This window comes from Prionailurus bengalensis, chromosome C1 (genome assembly GCF_016509475.1).
Source record: "Prionailurus bengalensis isolate Pbe53 chromosome C1, Fcat_Pben_1.1_paternal_pri, whole genome shotgun sequence".
Taxonomy (NCBI): Eukaryota; Metazoa; Chordata; class Mammalia; order Carnivora; family Felidae; genus Prionailurus; species Prionailurus bengalensis.
This window is the reverse complement of record NC_057345.1, coordinates 33,407,843-33,426,453: the sequence shown is the minus strand read 5'-3', so window position 1 is coordinate 33,426,453 and position 18,611 is coordinate 33,407,843. Positions and strand designations below refer to the sequence as shown.

Below are 18,611 nucleotides of genomic sequence, written 5' to 3'. Positions count from 1 at the left end.
GGTCACGCGCTTTGTCAGGATGCTTACCTGGGGACCAGACATTCCTGGGTGGGGTGAGGGCCGCACTCCTTCCCTGCTTCCTGTGTGGTGGGTGGCGGCCACCACAGGCCTGAGGGAGCCACGCAGGTCCCAAGCCTCTCACCCCTGGCTCTTAGCTCACAATCCAGGAGGGGCAAGGGAGGGGCAGCGGGGCTCTAGTTGGCTGGAAGAGGGGCCTCAATCTGCAGAGGAGCCCTAGGCCACCCTGTGGGCAACTTGGGGAATGGAGGGATCTAGGAGGAGGGGACTGGTCTCTCCAACGTGGCCAGCAAAGGAAGCCTTGAGAGGCAGAGACCAGAGTGCATGGTGCAGGAGAGGTGGGCTGGAAGGACTTTGGGGAAGACAGGGCTGTAAAGGGTTGCTGGGGTCCAGACTGTGACAGGTCCCTAGAGCAGGGCTTTTGCTGTTTGGTTCACTGCTGTATTTCTGTACCTGTAAGAACTGCTTTGGCATATGGTAAGTCACCCCATCCCACCCCAGTATTTGTCAGATGAATGGCAAGCTGAGTAATTTACACTGTCCTGAATGTTGGTTTAAGTATGGATGACATGGTCACTTTGGTTTAGAAATATGATTCTGGCAGCCAGCGTGGAAGAAGGGTCTGTAATACCACAGGACAGATGAGGCAGGCTGGAGCAAGGACGTATTTGCTGGACAGCAACGGAAGGGAATGGAAGTAGCCGGACTAGGAGCCATTGTGAAAGGAATCCCCAGGGTGTGGGAGAGGTGTGAGAGGGAGAAGCTAAGAGCCTCCCAGAGGTGTCTGGATTTGGCAACTGGATGAATAGTGCGCTACAGAAAGAAGCTTGTTAGTACTGGGTAGGTTCCCAGGCACAGGTTCTAACACCTGCCCCACATCCTCCCACCTGCCCTAACGCTGAGTCAGAGCAGCACTGGCTTCCAGGACCCCACGGGAGAAGATGCAAGGCAAGGGGCGGAGCTGCACGGTCCTGTGACACTGTTGTCTCTCCCAGCAACCTGGAGGGGGAAAGAGGAGCGTGTCCTGAGTGGCGACTAGCCTTTGGCCCTGTTCACGGTGCTTTACACACATTATCATCTTACTGGATTTTCTCAAATGCTCTTGACGTTAGCATTAGCATTTCTACTCTCCAGAAGAGGAAATGGGGGATTCGTTGATTTTAATAATTAGTGGAAATGAGACCTGAACACAATCTAACACTAAAGTCGGACCTAAGGTGTCTGAGAAACTAAAAGAGAAAACCAGAATGGAGGCAACAAGTCCAAGAGTCAGGGCAGCTTCCTCCTTTCCTTTGTATTTACCTTAATTTGTCCATGCCACGTGGACCATTAGTGGCAAATTACAAACTACAGCCTACTGGGGTGCCTGGGTGGCTCAGTCGGTTGAGCGGCTGACTCTTGATTTTAGCTCAGGTCATGATCCCAGGGTGGCGGGATTGACCCCCACTTCGGACTCTGTGCTAGGTGTGGAGCCTGCTTGCGATTCTTTCTCTCCCTCCTTCTGCTCCTCTCCCCCACTTGTGATTGCTCTCTCTCTCTCTCTCTCTCTCTCTAAAAAAAAGCCAAACAACAACAAAAACCACTACAGCATACTAATGGCAATGCTGGCTTTACCTCTTAACCACGTTTATGTTGCAGCACTAACACTATCAGATGTGTAAATCTTACTTTGCTTTCCTGAACCTATTCCCTAATCTGTAAAATGGGATTCTTGTGTGAATTAAATGAGATTATATGAAGTGCTTAGTGCAGAGTAGAAGTTCAATCATATCAGTATTATTCTAAGCACACGATCATGCATCTGTCAGCCTGGACATCCCCAAGGCTTCCTTCTGAAGAGGGAGAGGAAGGAGGGATAGCCACAAAAGACACTTGTCCCCGTCTGTCAGAAGTTTCTAGCGTCCTTCTGTTCTGGAATCTCACAAGAAAGTAGAGAACAAGAATAGTAGACTGTCTACACTTGTATTAATATGGTAGCCACTAGCCACATATGGCTCTTAAGTGCCTAAAATGTGGCTAGTCTGAATTGAGATGTGCTATATGTGTAAAATACACACCACAGTTCAAATATTCAAATATATATATATATATATATATATATGAGCTATGAGTTGGAATACATATATGTGGAATATATATATGGAATATATATTCAAATAATACTAAAAAATTATTAGCGTGTTATTTCATATATAACACACAAATAATTTTTTAGTATTATTTGAAGTGTTAATATTTAGGATATACTGGGTGAGATAAAATGTATTATTAAAGTTAATATCACCTGCTTCTATTTTTTAATGTAGCTACTAAAAAATTTAAAACCATACATGTGACTCACGTTACATTTCTATTAGTGATGTTGACTTAGATCCTTTACAGGATCTAAGTAAGTACGCAGGTATAGATGTCCATCCATTCGTACATTATTAGAGTATTTATTACGTGCCAGGCACTATGTCAGGTGCAAGGGATATAGCAGCGAACAAGGCAGACACTGTTTCTGTCCTCACGGAACTTAGATTCGAGTGTGGGCACAAATAATGGCTACTCGTGATAAGTGCTATGGAAAATGAGGCAGGGCCAGAAGTTATTTTGACGTGAGACGAGTTGGTATCTCTGACAGGGGAATCAGTGCAGTGCTACTTGAGCAGGGACCTAAATGGTGAGAAGCCACAAACCATGCAAAGACCTTGGGGGAAATGTTCCAGGCAGGTGGAACAGCAAATGTATAGCCTTTGAAGCAGAAATGAGCTTGATTTGTTAAAGGGACAAGGTCAGCAGGAACGTGGCAAGACCACACAGAATCCTGGAAAAAAGCTTGGGCTCTAGTCTAAGTGTAATGAGAAATTCTTGAATCATCTTTTTTTTTTTTTTTAATTTTTTTTTCAACGTTTATTTATTTTGGGGACAGAGAGAGACAGAGCATGAACGGGGGAGGGGCAGAGAGAGAGGGAGACACAGAATCGGAAACAGGCTCCAGGCTCTGAGCCATCAGCCCAGAGCCTGATGCGGGGCTGGAACTCCCGGACCGCGAGATCGTGACCTGGCTGAAGTCGGACGCCCAACTGACTGCGCCACCCAGGCGCCCCATCTTGAATCATCTTTATAGAGAAGTGTTGGGACCCAATTTATATTTTTAAAGGACAACGCTACCGGGGCACCTGGGTGGTTCAGCCGGTTAAGCGTCCAACTCTTCTTTTTTTTTTTTTTTTTTTAATTTTTTTTTTTCAACGTTTATTTATTTTTGGGACAGAGAGAGACAGAGCATGAACGGGAGAGGGGCAGAGAGAGAGGGAGACACAGAATCGGAAACAGGCTCCAGGCTCCGAGCCATCAGCCCAGAGCCTGACGCGGGGCTCGAACTCACGGACCGCGAGATCGTGACCTGGCTGAAGTCGGATGCTTAACCAACTGCGCCACCCAGGCGCCCCAAGCGTCCAACTCTTGATCTGGGCTCCAGTCATGATCTCACGGTTGGTGAGATCAAGCCCCACATTGGGCTCTGTGCTGACAGCATGGAGCCTGCTTGGGATCTCTCTCTCCACCTCTCTCTACCCCTCCCCACTCAGGCTCTTTCTCTCTCAAAATAAATAAATAAACATTTAAAAATAACAATAATAAAGGACAATGCTACCAGTCTCCGTGGAGCTAGCCTGAAGCACCGTGAGAACCGGGGCAGGGAGGTTTGCTGGGAAGTCACTGCATTAGTCCAGGCCAGAGACACCGCGGTGGTCTGGCCCTAGGGGTACGGGTGGAAGTGGTGAGAAGCAGTCAGATGTGGGATATATTCTGAAGACAGCTGAGAAGACCTGCTGACTGGCACAGGAAGAACAAACAGAATCGAGGATGACTTAGATTTCTGGCCTCCAAAACAGTGAGCTAGGTGTTGATGGCAGTGGAGAGGACTGGCAATGAAACACACTTGGGGCAGAATTCCAGACTCATTTTGGACATGTTAAGTTTATCGTGACGTCAAGTGAGGCTGTTGGGTAAGTAAGTCTGCATGAAGCTCAGGAGAGAGCAGGGTTGGAGACATGTAAGTGCGTCAACAGCATATGGGGGGTATGTAATCCGTGGGAATGGGTTAGATCACCTAATAGAAAAGAGGGCTAAGGAATAGGCCCCAGAGCAATCCAAAAGCTAGATGTCAGGAGACAGAAAAGGTGTAGTCAGTGAGGTTGGAAAAAAGCAGGAGATGGTAATATTCCAAATCAAAATGAAGACAAAAGCTTTCAACTAGAGGCTGGTCCACTGAATCAAAGGTACTTTAGAAATAATCACTCCAGGCACTTAGCAGCTCCTTCCTCCCAATCTCCAGCTCTTTAAGGGGATGAACCCTATCTTGTGCCTGGGGGGTTTGCACAGGTTTTAGTGCCAGGAACATGGGCTCCACTGCTTATGAGTTATGTCTTTAGGTAAGTTACTTAACTTCTCCGGGCCGTGATATACATGCCCTGTGTGCTCATCACTACACATCCCAGTGAACTACTCCTATGGTATCCCATATGCACATCTTCCTCTGTCGCTTTGGTATTTAACTTTCTTACACCTCTATGTCAGGATCCTCTAGGGCTGGTTATGCTCAGACTTGAATCCAACAGGACGGTTTGAGTCTGAGCCATACCACTCTCTATCACTATAACCATGGGCCTGTTCCTTAATCTTTGAGCAGATGTTTCCATTTTCTAAAATAGGAATACAATATACCTCATAGATAGTTGGTTATATGAAAATTCAATCAGGTAATGGATATGCTTGGCAGAATAAAAGTTCACTAAGCAGTATTTGTCATCTTTGCATCTACGATACCAATACTCCCAATACTGGTGGACTGACTGATAACTTGAGAAGGTTAAGACCCAGCAAACCTCCTTCCAGACAGCTAGGGTGGAGAGAGACAAGTACAGTCAGGTGCTATTCACACCTAGTGGACCTGGACAGGACCAGCATGGTGGATTAATAAAGCAAACACAGATTGCTCATTATTCTGGGAAATATCAGGATGTCTTCCACTTCCGTATTTTGTTGCGTGGATCCCCAACGTCCGTATCAGCATTCAAGCCAGAAATTCAAGCATTACCTAAGACTTTCTTCTCACTCGTCCCCCGACATCTTATTATTTAACAAGCTGCAATCTATTGTACCTTCAAAATGCCAAGCTTTATCAAATCCAAGACCCCAACCATTGTAAGACACGGCATTATGTTATGCAGCTCTGAGAAAGGAAAAAGTGCTGCCACTTCAACTACGACGTGCCACTGACTTTTAGAAGCATCCGAGTTCCAGAGATATTAAAACGTGGGGGAAGTAAAGTACACCTTACAACTGATGAAATTATATATCTCATTCCATCACTGCTACCTTAGTTCAGGCCTCCGTCCTCTCTCGCCTGGACTAGGGATGGAAGCTCCTAATGGTCTTCCCTCCACTCATCTTCTAACGCCCAAACAGATTTCTAAAAGGCCAATATTGCCAGCTACGTACCCCCAAATCTTTCCATTAACCCTTTTCCCATAGCCCCTGGCCCACATTCTTCACTTTAAACTGGCTGAAATTTTCCAAATGTCATATTACTTCTAGTCTGGAATTGCTTTTCCTCCCCTTCTTCATCTACTTATCTCTTAGCTACTAGAAGTAAGAGTTTTCTAGGGGCACCTGGGTGGCTCAGTCAGCTGAGCTTCCGTCTCTTGATTTCAGCTCAGGTCATGATCTCAAGGTTGTAGGATCAAGCCCACGTTGGGGGCTCAGCATGGAGTCTGCTTAAGATTCTCTCTCTTCTTCCCCCTCCACCCCCTGCGCGCTCTCTCTCTCCCCCTCTCTCTGAAGGAGGAGGAGGAGGAGTTTTCTAGCCAGGTCGTACCTCACTCTAGCCCTCCTGACTGCCAGGACTAGTTTGGTTGACATGGCTTGTTAAAATGGATATCCCTTTCTTCACTCACAAACAAACATCCAAAAATGAACCCTACTCCAAATTCCAAAGACATCTTTCTCTAGAGGACAGGTGAGAGTGTCCAAACAAGCTTTAACTCTTGTTTTTCAACACGTAAGCTGGTGTCTGCTCTTCCACAAAGTCTTCCTAAATTCTCCAAGCCGTTAGCTATCCTTCCGTGGTGCTCCATATCCTACATGCCACTATCATAGTCTTTTTTATACCACACTGTAATTGTTGATTTGGTTCCTCCCCTACTAGACTGTGAGCTTCTTGGGAATAGGTTGCCTGTTTTATTCAGCTGTGTTATTCTCCAGAACATGGAACCTAGAAGGCACTTAATACTTCTAAAATCTTTGAATGGGTAGATGGATGGGTGAATGAAAAGTGGTTACTGTATATAACCAAGGGGTCCTAGATCCCCACTCAGAGGTGCTACCTCCAAAGTCATTTCACATTGCCACGGACTTTCCCGAAGTTTGGTAATTGGCAGAAGTAGCAAAGAGCAATGGCACTACCTGGTGGTCAGTGCAGGGAACGCACCTTACTGAACAGAAGAACTTTTTTTTAACCACCGCTCTCTTTTTTGCTCTAGAGTGGTTAGGAAATGTAAAGAGTGAGGGAGATTTGGATTTTAAAAAGATCAAACTGCTGATTTTTTGCAGAATGGATTGGAGAAGGATACAGGAGGAAGGAGGGATGCTAGCTGGGGAAGTTATTTTGTCAGAGCAGAGTCCAGTTCCGATCTGTGACTTTACCACTATCATGCTTAACCACTTTGTAATACTGCCTCTTTTACCCAAGAACCTTCTTTTCTCCCTCTCAGCTAAGCACTGTGGCAGAGATTCTAAGATCTGCTTGATGATTTCTGCCTTCTGGTATTCACGCCTTCGTTTAATTCCCTCCTTTGAGTGTGGGCTTGCCTAGGACTTGCTTCTAATGGACAGAATACAGCAAAAGCATGAGATGTCACTCCCGTGATTAGAATACACAAAGCTGTAACTTCCATCCTGTTGGCAGACTCATCCTTGTTGGCTTTGATAAAGAAAGTTGCCATGTTGGGGAGACCCATGTGGCAAGGAACTGAAGTCAGTTTCTGGTTAATAGTCTATTGGTAAACAGAATTAACAACGTTAGTCCAACAGGAGGAATTAAAATTGGGCCAAAATTTAAGTTAGCTTGGAAACAGACCCTTCTCCAGCCTTCAGATGAGAACCCAGTCCTGGCCAATAATCAGAACGCAGCCTGTGAAAAACCTTGAAGCAGAGGGCCCAGGTTAAGTGTGCCTGAACTCCTGACCCATAGAAACTATGAAATCATAAATGTGTGTTGTTTTAAGCCACTAAGTTTCTGATAATTTATGCAGCAACAGATAACTAATAAACACCTACTCAGAATGTGTCATTACCATGCAGGTCAGGACCTTTTGAAAACCTGGGAAACTTACATAACCAACTATTATACCACTAAAGTGTGTGTGTGTGTGTGTGTGTGTGTGTGTGTGTGTCCCCTACACCATCCCCATCAGAGGCTTTTGCAGCTGACCCCACAGAGCATCCCCCCGTGAAACAAATGACCAAGTATCACCTGGATGGCCCTGTCTGGTTCTAGCCCCATTCTGTGTGAGGCCTTCATGGACCATTTTACAGCTAACAAGAAATACACCTTATGAGGGGCGCCTGGGTGGCGCAGTCAGTTAAGCGTCCGACTTCAGCCAGGTCACGATCTCGCGGTCCGTGAGTTCGAGCCCCGCGTTGGGCTCTGGGCTGATGGCTTGGAGCCTGGAGCCTGTTTCCGATTCTGTGTCTCCCTCTCTCTCTGCCCCTCCCCCGTTCATGCTCTGTCTCTCTCTGTCCCAAAAATAAAAATAAAAAACGTTGAAAAAAAAAAAAAAACTTAAAAAAAAAAAAAAAAAGAAATACACCTTATGAGGAAAGGCCATGAAAACTAGGATGGGGTTAGGATATTACCAAGCAGATCAGCACAAGAGACATCCATACCCAGAAAGGAACTTGGGCAACTGTGGTTACAGCAGACTGTGATAAGATATATGGCACTGAAGTACAGCCACACTGGATATGCTGTAAATTTAATTCCACTGAACACACGAGGTGAGGTAGAGTCCCACAAGAGTCTAGTCAGAATAGAACTAGAGGAACTCAGCTAAAAAGCCTCTGCTAAATTATTGGGTAATTCAGGTCAAAATAAGTTTCAATCTGAATTAACTCATGATCAACAGGTTGGCTCTTTTTCTTGTTTCTCACCCACTGCCCCTCTTCCACAATAGTTTGAGGTTGGCATTTAAATGGAGTTGGCCTGCTGCAGATGGCTAAACTCTGGATCTCCTCTTCAGCAAGGCTACAGCACAGATCCATACAGTGGTCCGCGGCAGCCTCCCACATCTCTTCCAAGTCTAGAATTCTGTGAGGTTACAGGTAGACCTTCCCCAAACCTGTCCATTGTTGCTGCCCCAGAATCTCCAGTCACTCAAAGTAGGCAGAAAGAGCAAAACAGGCAAGCCACACTTCCGCAAGAGTGCAAAAATACCAGAATCACACACTGTCTAGTCCAGGCAAGCCGAGCTGTTCATCATCCTCCATTACGCAACATTCCTGTTCCCAGACGCATCTGAAGTTGGAGCTACACTAACTGCTCAACAGCCTCAACCCAATCTTTGTTTTAAGTTTCAAGTTTTTATTTAAATTCTAGTTAACATATCATGTAATATTGGTTTCAGAAGTAGAATTTAGTGATTCATCACTTACCTAGAACACCCAGTGCTCATCACAAGTGCCCTCCTTAATCCCCATTATCCATCTAGCCCATCCCCAACCCACCTCCATGAACCCTCAGTTTGTTCCCTATTGTTAAAGTTTGTTTTATGGTTTGCCTCTCTCTCTGTCTCTTTCCCCACTATGTTCAACCTCAACCCAATCTCAAACATTTCCAGTTACAAAAAGACTAAAAACAGTCCTCTCTGGAAAATGCCTCGCCAACCTTTATGTGGGTAGAAGACACCCCTCTTTCTCCAATGCTCTGACTTACGGGAGAACAGATGGAGATAAAGGAGAAGGAAAGTACACTGGCCAGTACTCTGAAAGTGACTGGTTGGGTTTGGTATGATTCATTACCATCGGAACTGAAAGTAATTACAACAGTATTTATATGCACACAGGGTCTCCTTTCAAGAAGTGCATGATTCCCCCCCAAGACTTCAATTCTCATGCCCCCTCCCATCAACGCAGAAAATGAGGGCAACAAGGAGGTGATAGTGGTAAGTCCTTGCTGTGAGAGCTGTTTGTCAGAGACCTCTCTCAGTCAGTCAGTCCCTGGAAGGCGGGTTCAGTGCTTGGAGGCAGGGCCGCTGGCTGGCTTAGCAACCTGTCCACTATGCTGATTTTAGCATCATGCTTCTCAATATCCTCATACGGAGTCCAGGATAAGTCATGCTGGAGCTTGTAGGCGCCAAGGAAGTCATGTGGACAATTTGTCCCCCATTCCTAAAGAAGGCAAAGGAGTCAGTTCTCATCAGGGTAGAAGGTAAAGAAATTGAGCTTATTTCATTATTTTCTAAAATGTCTATTTACTTATTTTGAGAGAGAGAGACAGAGAGCAGACGGGGAAAGGGCACAGAGAGAGGGAGACAGATAATCCCAAGCAGGCTCCGGAGCCATCAGTGCAGAGCCTGATGCAGGGCTTGAACCCACAAAGAGTGAGATCATAACCTGAGCCAAAACCAAGAATCATTATCCCACTGAGCCACCCAGGCTCCCCTCATTTCCTCATTGTATGCCACAAATTTCTTTTTGGGTTTTCACTTCAGACCAGTCAGAATCATCCTCACTGCATTACACATCAGATACCTCCCTTAACAGAGATAATGACTGTGAGATAATTTAATTGTGTTTTTCATGTATATTTTTTAAGAGTCATGCCAGGGCTCACGAAAAACTCCAATTTTCTAGAAGGCCATTTACAAACCTTATGCCTACATCTTCACGCACATATGCCAAGAGTTTCTCAAAGACCAGAGTAGATTTCTGCACAAAAATACATGTTCTTACCTTTGGAGAAATAATAGAAAAATACTGCTGACCACTCTCCCGTTTATAAAGGTAATAAATGTTGCCAGGTTTTTTTACTATATTACAAGCTACATGGTGCAAGTCGGCATCTCTGCGAGCATCTTCCAGTACCTAAGAACCACAGAGATGTAACAAATTAAGTATTGGACATAACAGGCACACTCAGTGATTATCCCAATCAATGCTTAGGAATTGTTCCCCCATAGCACACAGTCACTACTAGGACCCAGATGATTCTGAGGAGACAAAAATTAGACTATGCTACTAGACTGTAAAAATGCCTTTAGAAGAATTGCATTGGTGAACGTCGCTGGCTTTGAGTGCCTTTTAAATTTCTTTCCTATTTTTCTGCAGTATGTACATTTCTTTTAAAACTGAGAACATGTTTTTCCCCTCAAAATGCTTTACTTCACTGAAACTGTCTCCCAGTGAAAAAGCTTACCTCATACCTAACTTCTTGGGCTTACTCTATTTTGCTCAACACTTCTATATTTCTAGGAGGTCCTGAAGACAAAATAGTTTAACGATTATAAGCAAGACAAAATAGTTTAACGATTATAAGCAAGACCAGGCAGACCTGTGAATTAAATGAGGAAAAGGAGTCCCTACCTAAAAACTGTTACGTGTTACTCACCTTCCTGGCTTGTTCTTGTAAATGTTGGATTTGCTCAGCTATGACTGTTAGTTTGTTGGTGGCATTTGCTCGGATGAATTCGTCAGCCTACAGGTGAGACAAAACCAAACTGTGGGTGGAAAAAGGAGAAGACTTCGACAATGTTCGTATTTAGAGCTCAGAGTGAAGAGTTACCTCAACATCCTCGCTTATGCCTTAAATACCCTTCCTAGCCTCAACACAGTCCTGGGAACTCGCACTCATCTCACCCAGTTCCCACCCAACTCAAATATCACTGTTTATAAGAAGCTCACCCTGGGGCGCCTGGGTGGCGCAGTTGGTTAAGCGTCCGACTTCAGCCAGGTCACGATCTTGCGGTCCGTGAGTTCGAGCCCCGCGTCGGGCTCTGGGCTGATGGCTCGGAGCCTGGAGCCTGTTTCCGATTCTGTGTCTCCCTCTCTCTCTGCCCCTCCCCCGTTCATGCTCTGTCTCTCTCTGTCCCCAAAATAAATAAACGTTGAAAAAAAAAAATTTTTTTTTTTAAATAATAAAAAAAAATTTTTTTTTAAAATAATAAAAAAAAATTTTTTTTTAAATAATAAAAAAAATTTTTTTTTAAAATAATAAAAAAAATTTTTTTTTTTAAATAATAAAAAAAAATTTTTTTTTTCAATGTTTATTTATTTTGGGGACAGAGAGAGACAGAGCATGAACGGGGGTGGGGCAGAGAGAGAGGGAGACACAGAATCGGAAACAGGCTCCAGGCTCCGAGCCATCAGCCCAGAGCCCGACGCGGGGCTCAACTCACGGACCGCGAGATCGTGACCTAGCTTAAGTCGGACGCTTAACCGACTGCGCCACCCAGGCGCCCCCCTAATTGTTACTTCAAATGCTTTCTTGTTTTTTTTTTAATTTTTTTTTCAACGTTTATTTATTTTTTGGGGACAGAGAGAGACAGAGCATGAACGGGGGAGGGGCAGAGAGAGAGGGAGACACAGAATCGGAAACAGGCTCCAGGCTCCAAGCCATCAGCCCAGAGCCCGACGCGGGGCTCAAACTCACGGACCTCGAGATCGTGACCTGGCTGAAGTCGGACGCGTAACCGACTGCGCCACCCAGGTGCCCCTCAAACACTTTTCAAAACCAGAGAGACTGGTGTGACCAATGGGAAGGATTATCACTCAGGCATCAGAAATCTGTCAAAGACTTCCAGCTTACTATCAAGAAAACCTGATTAATGTCTAGGGGTATACGGCAAGTTAAGAAGAAGAAATTACGAGATTAAACTCAAACTAAGAAATATCAAGAGGGTGCCTCTGTGGCTCAGGCGGTTAAGCGTCTGACTTTGGCTCAGGTCATGATCTGACAGTTCATGAGTCGGAGCCCCACATCAGGTTCTGTGCTGACAAGTCAGAGCCTGGAGCCTGCTTAGGATTCTGTGCCTCCCTCCCTCTCTGCCCCTCCCCCACTCACACTCTTGTCTCTGTCTCTCAAAATAAATAAACATTAAAAAAAATTTTTTTAGGGGCATCTGGATGGCTCAGTCAGTTAAGCCTCCAACTGAGGCTTCGTGGTTTCAAGCCCCATGTCGGGCTCTGTGCTGAAAGCTCAGAGCCTAGAGCCTGATCCCAATTCCATGTCTCCCTCTCTGCCCCTCCCCCCTCATGCTCTGTCTCAGTCTCTCAAAAATAGACATTTAAAAATTTTTTTAATTTAAATTTATTACAAATATTTTGTAATATATTTAAAGATATATTATAATGATATAACATAATATATTATAGTATAATTAATATATAGATTATATATAATTATATATGTATATTGTATATATTTAAATTTTATTTTAATAAAAATACAAAAAAGAAATATTAAGAGAATTTGCTGGTGAGTTGAGGAAGCTCAAGGTAAAAGTCAGGTATAAGACAGCATCACATGAGAAGAAAATAATGGAGTCAACAGAGTCAATCATTTATCTGCTCCACAAATAGAGATTGAGCAGCCACTGTGTATGAGACATCATGCCAGGCCCTGGACATACTAGAAACAGGAGAAAGAAGTCCCTACCTCCATCAAGATTGCAGCCTAATGCACTGTCCTTCAGAATATGAAGTAAAATATGTAATTTTTTTAATGTTTATTTATTTTGAAAGAAAGCACGAGTGGGGGAGAGGCAGAGAAAGCAAGAGAGAAAGAGAATCCCAAGCAGGCTCCACTGTCAGCACAAAACTCAATGAGGGGCTCAATCCCACAAACTGTGGGATCATGACCTGAGCCAAAACCAAGAGTCAGTTGCTTAATCAACTGAGCCACCCAGGTACCCCAAATTAGTAAATTTTTAATTTTCTAGCAGCTGTGTTAAAAATAAAAATAAATAGGGGGCGCCTGGGTGGCGCAGTCGGTTAAGCGTCCGACTTCAGCCAGGTCACGATCTCTCCGTCCGTGAGTTCGAGCCCCGCGTCGGGCTCTGGGCTGACAGCTCAGAGCCTGGAGCCTGTTTCCGATTCTGTGTCTCCCTCTCTCTCTGCCCCTCCCCCGTTCATGCTCTGTCTCTCTCTGTCCCAAAAATAAATAAACGTTGAAAAAAAAAATTTTTTTTAATAAAAATAAAAAAATAAAAATAATAAAAATAAATAAGTAAAATTAATTATAATATTTTATTTATCCCAATACATCAAAAAACATTATTCCAACATGCAATCAGTATAAAAAATTTTAATGATACTTTACATTTCATACTAAGTATATACTTATATTTTACACTCATACTATCAATTGAGATACCAAATTATCGTGAGAAATACTCAATCTGGGGCACCTGGGTGGCTCAGTCAGTTAAGCGTTTGACTTCGGCTCAGGTCACGATCTCACAGTTTGTGGGTTTGAGCCCCCTATCAGGCACTGTGCTGACAGCTCAGAGCTTGGAGCATGCCTCAGAATCTGTGTCTCCCTCTCTCTGTGCCCCTCTCCTGCTCATGCGTGCTCTCTCTCTCTCAAAAATAAACAAACATTAAAAAAAATTAAAAGAAATACTCAATCGGTACTTAAACTTCATAAAATTTGCATTTAAAAGGGTCAGTTCACATACTCAGCTTGTTCCAAATATACTTCAAAAGTGTCCAATAATTGAATCAATTATCACATTTTAAAATGTAAATTGTTGGGGCGCCTGGGTGGCACAGTCGGTTAAGCGTCCAACTTCAGCCAGGTCACAATCTTGCGGTCCGTGAGTTCGAGCCCCGCGTCAGGCTCTGGGCTGATGGCTCAGAGCCTGGAGCCTGTTTCCGATTCTGTGTCTCCCTCTCTCTCTGCCCTTCCCCCGTTCATGCTCTGTCTCTCTCTGTCCCAAAAATAAATAAACGTTGAAAAAAAAAAATTAAAAAAAAAAATTAAAAATTAAAAATAAAAATAAATAAATAAATAAATAAATAAAATGTAAATTGTTAAAATTACATAAAATTTAAAATCCAGTTTCTCAGCTGCATTAACCATATAGCCCAAATGCTCAACAACCATATGTGGTTAGAGGCTACCATAATGCAGAACACAGCTCTGGTGAGAGATACAGACACCAACAAGAAAGACAATTAGAGCTAGTATTATGTGGACTCAGAATAATGATGTGCTATTATGAAGAAAATAACCAGAATGATGTGGTAGAAGCAGATCAGAGGTAACAAGTGAGTGGAGTAACTGGTTTAATAGGTAGTGGTAAGCACTGCAGGGATTGGCATGCATGAGCAGGCTAGATGCAAATTCAATTTATTTATTTATTTATTTTAATGTGGTTTTTTTTTAATGTTTATTTATTTTTTTTTAATTTTTTAACATTTATTTATTTTTGAGACAGAGACAGAGCTTGAACAGGGGAGGGGCAGAGAGAGAGGGAGACACAGAATCGGAAACAGGCTCCAGGCTCTGAGCTGTCAGCACAGAGCCCGACGTGGGGCTCGAACTCACGGACCGTGAGATCATGACCTGAGCCGAAGTCGGCCGCTTAACCGACTGAGCCACCCAGGCGCCCCAATGTTTATTTATTTTTAAGAGACAGAGACAGAGCATGAGTGGGGGCGGAACAGGGAGAGAGAGGCAGACACAGAATCCAAAGCAGGCTCCAGGCTCTGAGCTGTCAGCACAGAGCCCGATGTAGGGGCTCAAACTCGTGAACCAGGAGATCATGACCTGAGCTGAAGTCAGACACTTACCAATTGAGCCACCCAGGTGCCCCCGTTTACTTTTTTTTTTTTTTTTTAGAGAGAGAGAGAGAGCATAAGCTGGGAAGGGGCAGAGAGAGAGGGGAACAGAGGATCTGAAGTGGGTTCTTTGCTGACACAGAGAGCCGGATGTGGGGCTCGAACTCACAAACCATGAGATCATGACCTGACCCAAGGTCAGATGCTTAACTGACTGAGCCACCAGGTACCCATATTCAATTTAATAATACCATCATCTGGATGGAGTGGAGTATAACCTTCAATAGACAAGAAGGCCTCACTGAAGATGTGACATTTGACTTGGGTCTGAAGAAAAGAAAGGGCCAGCATGCAACAAAAACTGGAGAAGTTATGTCTGAAAGGCAGTTAGCGAGGGGCAGTAGTTAATGAGTAGTCAGTAAGGGGGCAGGAACCAGATCATGCAAGGCCTTATGGCCCATGGTGAAAGTACTGCATTTTGTTCCAAGGACAGTGAGGCACCTGGTGGCCAAAGAGAAAGCAGGTGGTTTCTAGAGCTAAGAGAGTTCTAGGTTAGGAGTGGCCTCATTATTAATCTTCTTCTTAAGGTGGTGGCAGCAAATCTGTTCCCTGTAAACAAAACAGTCTAATTCATAACAGAAATGAGAAGAGTACTTCTAATTACTAAACACTTCTAATTACTAAAGAGTACTTCTAATTACTAGCCCCAATCATTCTGAGGCCCTTCACATATATTATCTAACTTAATTTTTATAATACCTTATGAAGTTGGAGATGATAACTTCAGTCTCATTTTAGGAATTATACCCAGAGAGGTAAAGCCACCTGTCCAAGGGTTAATAACAGCTAATAAATGGCAGTTGAAGATTTGAACACTGATAAGTCTGATTCCAAATTTCTGCCTTAATACCAGACCTCTAGAGCATTCTAAACACACATCAATACCAAAATGGCATGGCAGCAGTCAGTCCTGCTACAAAGTACATTTCAGGACACCAACAGTAAATATGCTTGATTCAATCTGTTTGTTTCTAGTGTTTTTATTCCAGCTGCTCAATATTGATAATATTGGAAAAAAGGAGGCAGCACCATAATGCATCCTCTGTATTTTACTAGATCATACGCTGAAGGGCAAAAACTGTGTTCCATCTTCTTTTTTTTTTTGTTTCAGGCCATTGTAATAAATATGATGGTCACTCAGTAAGCCATGAAAATGTTTGCCCAAGCTTTGGGCCTAGTTGCCTCCCTCCCAACAAGTGATCCAGTTAAACAGACACATGGTATTCTCCTAATCTATAAAATTTTTTTTTTTAACGTTTATTTATTTTTGAGACAGAGAGAGACAGAGCATGAACGGGGGAGGATCAGAGAGAGGGAGACACAGAATCCGAAACAGGCTCCAGGCTCTGAGCTGTCAGCACAGAGCCCGACACGGGGCTCGAACCCACGGACCACGAGATCATGACCTGAGCCGAAGTTGGCCGCTTAACCGACTGAGCCACCCAGGCGCCCCTCTCCTAATCTATAAAAGTTATGCTTTGCTTCCCACCTCTCTAGAAAAGACAAGTCACTAAGTTTGAATCAAAAGCACTTTCCTAAGCATTTGAATACTTCTTAAATTAAAAAAAAAAACAAAACCTGAAGTACAGAGATGTTTATGTGAGGGAATTTGAGCACATTAATTATTAAATATTTTGAACAAAATAAAGACCTTTGAATATAACCAAAGCCAAATGTGATAATGCACACAAGGGTGAGAGGAGTATCAGAAGCTTTAGAGCAGCAGGGCCCTTTATCTGTACATATTGAAGAGGGTTCTACAACTGGAAGTCTTGGTAAAAATTAGATGGAGGGGTACCTGGGTGGCTCAGTGGGTTAAGCGACCAACTTCTGCTCAGGTCATGATCTCGCAGTCTGTGAGTTCGAGTCCTGGGTCGGGCTCTGTGCTGACAGCTCAGAGCCTGGAGCCTGTTTCAGGTTCTGTGTCTCCCTCTCTCTCCGACCCTCCCCCGTTCATGCTCTGTCTCTCTCTGTCTCAAAAATAAACATTAAACAAAATTTATAAAAAAAAATTAGATGGAATTTGGTTTTTCGCAGCTTTAGATCTAGGAACTTTCCTAGTTGAGACCCTGCATTTTACAGATGAAGAAGCTGAAGTCCAGAGAAAAGTAATTTCCCTTAAGTTACAGTGCAAGTTATTATCAACAGTGGGATTAACACACACGTGTCAAAATTTCTGACGCTTTTTGTTATTTCACATTTCCTCCTTATTCTCTTGGCAATGAATGTGTAAGCACTGGGCTTGGGAATGTTGTGCCCAGTGAATGAGAACACAGGACAAAATTTAAGAGTCCCTGTCCTTCTAGTATATAGGTATGCTGTTTCGAAGGGACACATGCACCCCAATGTTTATAGCAGCACTATCAACAATAACCAAAGTATGGAAAGAGCCCAAATGTCCATCGATGGATGAATGGATAAAGAAGATGTGGTATATATACATATATACAACGGAGTATTACTCGGCAATCAAAAAGAATGAAATCTTGCCATTTGCAACTACGTGGATGGAACTGGAGGGTATTATGCTAAGTGAAATTAGCCAGAGAAAGACAAATATCATATGACTTCACTCATGTGAGGAATTTAAGATACAAAACAGATGAACATAAGGGAAGCAAAAATAACATAAAAACAGGGAGGGGCACAAAACATAAGAGACTCTTAAATATGGAGAACAAACAGAAGTTTACTGGAGGGGTTGTGGGAGGGGGGATGGGACTAAATGAGTAAAGGGCATTAAGGAATCTACTCCTGAAATCATTGTTGCACTATATGCTAACTAACTTGGATATAAATTTTAAAAATAAATTAAATGAAAATAAATTTCAAAAAGTCCCTGTCCTTCTAAAAGATGTTACGTTCTAAAAGCGTTCAGGGCACAGATAACGATCTAATGGGAAGCGGTTTAAAGTAAGTGGACTATGCATCCCTGCAGAATCCGTTAGGGTAATCTGACACTTGCATGGAAACTTCTCTTCACGAGTCAAATGGGAAGAATAACTTCTGTACTGCCTACCTTACAGGGCTGTCCTGAGGCCCAAATGAAATACTGAATATTCAAAGTGCTGTGCAAAACTTCCCACGAAAGGAGATTATGGGCACTCATATTGCAGATGGAGCCTTTGGTCTCAGAAGCTCAGAGTGCGAGTCAGACTACCGACCCTCAATGACAATCAGTTTTCCCGAGTTGTAAAATGGAGACAAAAAGCAAATGGCTTTCGCTTTGGCTTTGGCTGTGAGGTCCCAGTCTCAAGATGCAGGGCCAAACGTGAACCAAAACGGTTCTTTACTTCCCCAGCCGCGCCTCCTCACCTTCTGCACCTGCTCTGCGAGCGCCACGAGGTCTAAGGGGTCCCCGGCCCGGTGGGTGTGGTAGGGGCTCACTAGGGCCAGGCCTCCGGGGGTCGGGGTGAGCTCCACCAGGGCTCCTGCGACACATACCCAGGAACACAGCCCGTGAGCGCCCGCCCTCGGCCTCCCGCGCAGCCCGGGAGACCAGCTGCTCCGTGAGGGCTTCTTTCCCCGCTCGGACTCCCGCCCTGCGTACCTCCCCGACCTGTAGCCGGCTGAACTCTTTGGTCTGCGGGGACTCCCCCCGACTGCCCCGGCGTCTCGGCGTCCCCCATGACAACAGCCGGACCTCCCGCGTCCCCAGCCGCGGCGCGAGAGGGAAGAGCATGCGCATAGAGACCTGTGGGCGGAGCTTC

At 44.2% G+C, this 18,611-nt stretch overlaps 2 protein-coding genes across 3 annotated transcripts in view; both read right to left on the bottom strand.

The window, feature by feature from the left end:
* TMEM269 (transmembrane protein 269) overlaps positions 1-10,124 on the bottom strand; it is a 25,958-nt gene extending 15,834 nt beyond the window's left edge. The window contains exons 1-2 of the mRNA XM_043574626.1: positions 10,015-10,124; positions 28-1,017 (exon numbers count right to left, since the gene is read on the bottom strand). Of these exons, the coding sequence (XP_043430561.1) occupies positions 28-42 (15 nt within the window). The 5' untranslated portion in view covers positions 43-1,017; positions 10,015-10,124. The remainder of the gene's footprint in view (positions 1-27; positions 1,018-10,014) is intronic.
* On the bottom strand, positions 8,927-18,606 carry CC1H1orf50 (chromosome C1 C1orf50 homolog). Of its 2 annotated transcripts, none has more exons than XM_043574628.1 (5): positions 18,461-18,606; positions 18,217-18,332; positions 10,670-10,756; positions 10,015-10,146; positions 8,927-9,450 (listed from the first exon to the last, which is right to left on the bottom strand). In XM_043574628.1, exons 1-5 carry the CDS (start codon positions 18,528-18,530, stop codon positions 9,265-9,267), a joined length of 591 nt encoding a protein of 196 aa, XP_043430563.1. In that variant the 5' UTR covers positions 18,531-18,606; the 3' UTR covers positions 8,927-9,264. The 2 variants fall into 2 exon arrangements, with proteins under 2 accessions (XP_043430563.1, XP_043430562.1); XM_043574627.1 differs by having other exon boundaries at positions 18,452-18,578.
* Positions 18,607-18,611: the final 5 nt, after the last annotated feature.

Bases quoted from the DNA above. Each gene is read 5' to 3' on its own strand.
- CC1H1orf50 (XM_043574627.1), bottom strand. From the start codon at position 18,530: ATGGGGGACGCCGAGACGCCGGGGCAGTCGGGGGGAGTCCCCGCAGAC. The intron at 18,333-18,451 runs GTACGCAGGGCG...TATGTGTCGCAG, and splicing joins GCCGGCTACAGGTCGGGGAG to GAGCCCTGGTGGAGCTCACC. The intron at 10,757-18,216 runs GTGAGGAGGCGC...TCTCACCTGTAG, and splicing joins TCGCAGAGCAGGTGCAGAAG to GCTGACGAATTCATCCGAGC.